Source organism: Aphis gossypii, chromosome 3 (genome assembly GCF_020184175.1).
Source record: "Aphis gossypii isolate Hap1 chromosome 3, ASM2018417v2, whole genome shotgun sequence".
In the NCBI taxonomy this organism is placed as follows: Eukaryota; Metazoa; Arthropoda; class Insecta; order Hemiptera; family Aphididae; genus Aphis; species Aphis gossypii.
In genome coordinates this window covers 18,927,274-18,934,150 of record NC_065532.1, presented here as the reverse complement: position 1 = coordinate 18,934,150, position 6,877 = coordinate 18,927,274, and the positions used below count along the sequence as shown (strand labels likewise).

At 30.2% G+C, this 6,877-nt stretch overlaps 2 protein-coding genes across 2 annotated transcripts; one reads left to right on the top strand and one right to left on the bottom strand.

Moving 5' to 3' along the window:
• Positions 1–520: 520 nt before the first annotated feature.
• On the top strand, positions 521–2,655 carry LOC114119378 (proteasome subunit beta type-3-like). Its single transcript, XM_027980907.2, has 5 exons — positions 521–689; positions 1,195–1,311; positions 1,390–1,565; positions 2,134–2,406; positions 2,502–2,655. Exons 1-5 carry the CDS (start codon positions 687–689, stop codon positions 2,548–2,550), a joined length of 618 nt encoding a protein of 205 aa, XP_027836708.1. The 5' UTR covers positions 521–686; the 3' UTR covers positions 2,551–2,655.
• On the bottom strand, positions 2,625–5,753 carry LOC114119368 (probable ATP-dependent RNA helicase DDX23). Its single transcript, XM_027980893.2, has 10 exons — positions 5,411–5,753; positions 5,189–5,352; positions 4,553–5,115; positions 4,352–4,485; positions 4,158–4,277; positions 3,917–4,075; positions 3,606–3,845; positions 3,285–3,545; positions 3,023–3,197; positions 2,625–2,927 (listed from the first exon to the last, which is right to left on the bottom strand). Exons 1-10 carry the CDS (start codon positions 5,531–5,533, stop codon positions 2,701–2,703), a joined length of 2,166 nt encoding a protein of 721 aa, XP_027836694.2. The 5' UTR covers positions 5,534–5,753; the 3' UTR covers positions 2,625–2,700.
• Between the last annotated feature and the right edge of the window lie 1,124 nt (positions 5,754–6,877).

Sequence of the window (6,877 nt, the reverse complement as noted above, 5' to 3'; positions counted from 1 at the left end):
ATACTTACACGTATCAAATTCAATCAATTAAAATGGTATTTATTAACACACAAACTGAACAAATTAATTCAAAATGATATCGTTTGTGATATAAGTTTTTTAAGAACTTTTGCAACTCACAATATTTGACGTAACTCGTTTACTCGTATAAATCACGATTAAAGATATTATAATATCTTTAATCGTGGTATGAATCGGTACTACAGGAACAAAATATAATATAAATATATTTATAAAAATTTTATTTTTCATCAAAAATTATCGTACGGCAAACACAGATTTTTATATAGAATAGATGACAAACATCGGCGTTCGGAGTATATTATTATATATTATATTTTCGATGCATTGTCGTTCCATCAAAGATTTTAAGGTTATACTAGTATTACTATCACGATTATGTGTATTTATTATTATATCTCTAATCTTCATGATTCAAACATTTCAAACAAAATAACCACATAATTTTAACCTGATAAATGATAATGTAATATTTATTTATTATTTAAGTATTTTAGTATTTACCATAAACAAAAATAATAGCAATAGCTATTATTATTTTGTTTTAAATAAATTAATATTATCACTTGCCACTTACAAAAAGTTGTAATTTGTATTATTTGTAAGAATTTTCGTTTCTAAGACCTTTTAAGTGTGCAGATACAACCTACACGAATTATTTCAAAATGGTAAGTTATTAATTGACTATATCTTTAACGAATTACTATGCTATTATTAATTATAGACTACACTAACATTATATTATACATTTCGATACGATGAGAAATCTATAAAAATTAGCAAGGTATTTTAATGTTCAATGTACAACAAGCTATAATTTAAACTTTTATTGTTAACTGATGTAATGATTGAGTTGCAAGCATCCACAATAACTTCCTAAATACTTTGAAAGTTGTTAGGTATATTTAAATAGATAATTGATAGAATAATAATGTTTAAAAATACAGGGTTTATATAGTATAATAAAATTACAGATTATCATCAGGCGGTAAAAAGTCAGTGTCTAATTAATTAGGTTTTGGATTACTTAAGGGGTAAATTAATTCAATCAACTGTTATTTAAAAAAATATGTATCAGCGTGTTAAACTACAATTTATATACACTATTTTATTCATTATGTATTATTTTATGAGTTTATAAACTGTATAATTTTGTTTTTTAAATATTTATAGAGTATCATGGACTATAATGGCGGGGCCTTAATTGGCATGAAAGGCAAGGACTGTGTTGCTATTGCAACTGATAAGCGATTTGGTATACAAGCCCAAACAGTCTCGCTTGATTTCACAGTATAATGTTTTATTTTATTTCTTTATTATTATTGCTTTTTATCACCTTTATATAATTATTTTAGTTTTGAATTATAGAAAGTTTTTCAAATAAATCCTCACACTTATATGGGATTTCCTGGCTTAGCTACGGATATATTTACCGTGTATGAGAAAATAATGTTCAGAAAAAGGTTATACGAGTTAAAAGAAAATCGAAAAATATCTCCTAAAGCACTAGCATCTCTGGTCTCCAATTTGTTGTATGAAAACAGGTAAGTTATTTTTAAACAAAACAAATTAATTGCAATTTTAGATTTCATTAAGATCAGTAGTTTTCCTCCACATTCTTCTCTAGATGAAACCTGTGCATGTTTAAAATTTAAAATATTGTGCAGAATCGGCATGTTCTCTCGCTGGACAGACTATAGTATATTATAATAACTTTTTTTTATCATTTTATACTTACTATTACTTTTTTAAGGTAATTCTCTCAAAATCAAAATGAGTTGATGGATAGGTAGGTACCGGTAGTGGATTTATTGTGATAAAGTATTTTTAATATTTATTGAAAACTGGATGCATGAGTGATCAAATGGCAGTTTGCCACAGGTCTGAAAATGGTTCAGCACGCTATTAAATATACCTATTAGAATATTGTTTTTATTTTATTCAGTTTTTCCAACATTTATATAATTTATAATAACTATTTATTTTATATTTTTATTTATAAAATGTAATCTACTTAATTTTTTCAGTTACAATAATGTAACTAATAATAATGTCATAATAATTTTTCTTAATCTATGTTGTATACATTTTTTATTATTTTGTTTTGCACAGGTTTTCACCATTCTTTGTCGAGCCAATGATTGTTGCTTTAGATGAAGTGACATTAGAACCGTATATGTGTGATATGGATTTAATTGGATGTGTTAACAAGTCAGATAACTTTGTGGTTGGAGGTACTAGTTCTAACCAATTATATGGTCTCTGCGAAGCTCTTTGGGAGCCTGATATGGAAGAAGATCAACTATTTGAAACTATCTCTCAAGCTTTGGTTAGTGCTTGCAACCGGGATGCTATTTCTGGTTGGGGTGCTAAGGTTTACATTATGTGAGTAAATTTGTTTTATTTAAAAGAAGTTTAACGCTTCTTTTTCGTTTAAATGTCTTGACTGGTAATATAACAAATCTTTCCTTATATTTCAGCAAAAAAGACAAGATAATTGTGCGTGATATCAAGACACGAATGGATTAGATGTTGGAACACACAACAATTACAACTACTTATATTTTTTTTGTAAAATTATTATTATTAAGAAAAACTAAATGTATAATAAAATAAAGTCATTTTATTTTGTAATTTGAGTATTTAAATACTAAGAATATTTTTAAAACTACATAAAAATTAAGCAAAAATTTTCTCTTCTCGTCTCTTTTTGGGCATCATTACAGTGCCAGGTTTATGTTGTGCTTCTGGATGATTTGCTAACTCTGGAGGACAAGTAGAAACTGGGCTCGCTTGTATAACTTGTTTGAGATCATAAAACAATGGTGAATCATCTTTTGTTAAAAATGAAATTGCCACTCCAGTCTTTCCAGCACGACCCGTACGTCCAATACGATGAGTATAATCTAGAGAGGGATAAAAACAAATTTCCAATAATTCAATGTAGGTCATTTTTTGATTAGCCATATTAGTATACTTTTCGAAAAGCACATCAAATTACCTTCAATGGATTTAGCCATATCATAATTGATAACCATAGACACATCTTTAATATCAATACCACGACCGACCACATCAGTTGCAACCAAGATATCTTTTTGACCCCCTTTAAGACTTGCCAGAGCAAACTCTCTCTGTTCTTGTCCTTTACCACCATGAAGTGTACATGCGTTATACTAAAACAGAAGTAATTATTTTATTTTATTTCCAGGCCATATTACCCAAAAATATTATATATACATTAAATATTATATTATATTTACCCCAAGTTTCTCCAGACCCTTAGCCAACACATCGGCACCTTTCTTTTGGTTGACAAATATAATAATTGGTGGATCAACTTTACGACTGAGGATTTCAACAAGTCTTTTACGCTTATCGTTTTCACTCATCATGTGGACTATTTGTTCTGTACGTTCTACAGGTTTACCAATGGATCCAATGTAAACGACAGCAGGACGACGTAAATATGTTCGAGCCAAACGTTCCACTGCTGGAGGCATGGTAGCCGTAAACATCACAGTCTAACAAATTAACACAATTATAAGTTGTTAATGTTTTTCATCCTTTAAAATTGTATTTACCTGTCTATATTTTTTTTTGGAATAATAATTTGCTAACAATTTGGACTCATCTTCAGCATCTTCATTATCTGGTTTCAAATTGGTCACTGGCATGTACTCCAAAATCTTTTGCACATCTGGTTCAAAACCCATGTCTATCATCCTATCAGCTTCATCTAACACTATATATGTGCATTGATTCAAAACTAAATATCTGTTTTCCAGAACATCAATCAAACGACCCGGTGTTGCAATAACAATCTATAGAACAACATTTAAATTATATAAAATATAAAGTAAAATATCAAATTTTATAGTGACAAGTTAATTACTTCACATCCTAATCGTAATCTAAATCCTTGTTCTTCTCTAGACAAGCCACCAACAACAACTACGGTTCTAATACCTAATGGCTGTCCGAATTTTAAAGTTTCTTCTTCTATCTGTTGAGCTAATTCACGGGTTGGTGCCAATATAATTGAATAAGGACCCTAAACATGTTTAAAATTAAATTTTTTCAATATTCTTTGAATATTTAAAAAAAAATATAATAATAATAATAATAATCATTACTTGATCAACATCTTCCATTCTTTCCATTTTAGGTAAGGACTGAATCCATTCAATAAGCGGTATGAGGTAAGCCAAAGTTTTACCAGAACCAGTTTCAGCAACACCAATAATGTCACGATTCTATAAATAATAAGGAATAAAACAATATAAATATGATTAAAATAAAATATAAATTTTAAAATAAAACTATTTACTTGAAAACCAATTGGAATAGCTTGTCGTTGAATAGGTGTAGGATCCTTGTAACCAACTTTTTCAATGATGTCCATGATCTCACTTTTAATTGTAGACTCCTTCCATTTACGAATAGGTTCTGGTATTCTACCTCCTTGAATATAAAATTAATAATTACTTTAATATAAAATTGAAACATTCTGAATTAATTTTTAAAATACCTTTAATAGTTATATTATAGTCCTCTCTAAATATTCTCCAATCCCTCTCAGTCATTTCATCCAATTCTTTCTCTGACCAATGTCGGTCGTCCCATTTCTGTTTATCTTCTTTTCGTTTTACTTTTTTCAGCCTCACCTTTTCTTGCTCCTTCTCTGCTTCAGTTCTACGTTTTTCCATGAGTTCACCATAAAACTTGGACTGATCTTTTTTTTGTGCTTTAATGTCAATACCTGCTACATTACCACGACCAAAGAACTGTACTTGATGACGCTCCTTGTATAGAGCATTATAATCAATTGAAGTATCTTCAGACGCGTCCCAATCAAAAACAAATTTTCTATCATTCAACCGACGAACACGTCGTTTTTTTTTTGTTAAACCTAAATAACGTTCCCGTATGGCTTCCTGCTCTTTCTCTTTGTCTTTATACTGTTCCTTGTCTTCAGGTTCTTCTTTTTTATCTCTCTTGCGTTCTCGTTCCCTGCGGTCATGTTCTTTATCCCTTTCGCGTTCACGGTCTCGATCACGATCTCTGTCTCGATGATGCTCTCTGTCACGATCCCTGAAAAAAAACTGAACGTGATACCCAACTATTCTAACTGTATTTGATTAAATTACAGCAAGGCAGTTTTTACCGATCGTCCCTGTGGTTATTACTGCCATGTCCACCATCTGCTTGGTGCAAGAACTCTAAGCGTTTCTTGCGTTCCTCCTCTTGCTTTTTTTTCACTAGTTCGCTTTCCTCTTGTCTCTTTCGCAGGGCTTCGGCGGCTCGTTGTTCTTTTGTCAAAAACACAGGCTGAAAAAACCAATGAAAAAACTAGCATGAGTAACTCCACAAGTAGGTTAGTACTTACCTTGCTTCTGGCCAATTCCTCAGCTTTTTTCTTCGCCAAAAGTTCTTCAAGCGACAGAGGTTCCTTTTTCTCCGACTTCGACACTGGCGTCGGACTGGCCGAAGAGTTTTTGCTATTGTCCATTTTTCACAGATTCCGGACGAATCGCATAAACTTACACCTTTCACGTACTCCACTGCCCACAACAGTATTTTTGGTTTTAAAACCTTTAACTGAAGTCACGAGTAACTAAACGCACGTAATAGTAATAAGTAATAACTAATAACGCACGCTATCGTTTTCTGTTTAAATAGTACACAAAAACATTATATTATTATTTTTTATCTGTTATCAGTGTTGTGTCGTCGCCGAATATGTTTTGTATTTTAATCACGGACCGGTAAAAAATTGGTCGACAGCATGTTCTTTGACAGCATAGACATATATGATATAATATAATATATATGTCTATGATCGACAGAGTGGCTGTCCTAAAACATAACGCAGTAATTACGTTTGACAAAATTTTACAGAATAGCAAGATAAGTAATTACCAAAAAGCCTAAAAACTATAAACAGAGACTCCTATACATATATTATAGTATAAAAATCTAAGACCACGATTAAAGATATAAAAATGCATTTTGTTTATATCGGAGTAAGTACACATGACTGATGTAAATTTTTAAATAATCTAACCAAATTTAAAGGAATTGGCTATCTAAATTTTAAAAATCGGACATCGAACTCAATTCATTGAGAATCGCACGAATTAGTTTATCTTATCAACTAATATTTTTGATTGCTCAGTAAATTTATTACTTATTATTTCCTAATGCTAAAATATTATTGGTAATTGAATCTCTTGAAGACACAGTTCTTAGTTTCTAATTTCTAAAATTTCTTATACCTAGACACCTAGTCCAATGTTTTAATACATTTTGCTGTTATAACCAATTTTACCTTTATAGGTCACTTCTGCTGGTATATTATGTTCCCAATCAGTAAATATTAATTACTAATTACTAGTGGACAAATATTTTCTGATTAGTGCTTACCAATTTACCATATTAGTTTGTATTTATTGGGTGGCGGATAAACAGTATTTAGATTTCAGATCACAATCATAATCGTGTTTTGTAAATCTTAGAACAAAATTGTCAAACTATGCCTAAATAAATAACTATCAATCATCAGAAAAAAAAATATTCGTTGCATGTACAGAAAAATAACGTAGTCATCCCAAGACCAAGTCCATACCATTGAATAAATATATATGTACATTTAATCAATGTCTGTACTAACAAGATTTTCAAGAAGAAACATTTGATACAAAGCGGTTACATATCAGTTATATTCCAGAACAGGTAGATACGTTTCACTGGTAAATAGCATAATAATATGTAGCTACTTAAACATTCAATATTGAACTGATATATTTAAATTCTTCTTTGAAAATCATGATATTGATATATTATGATGAGCATA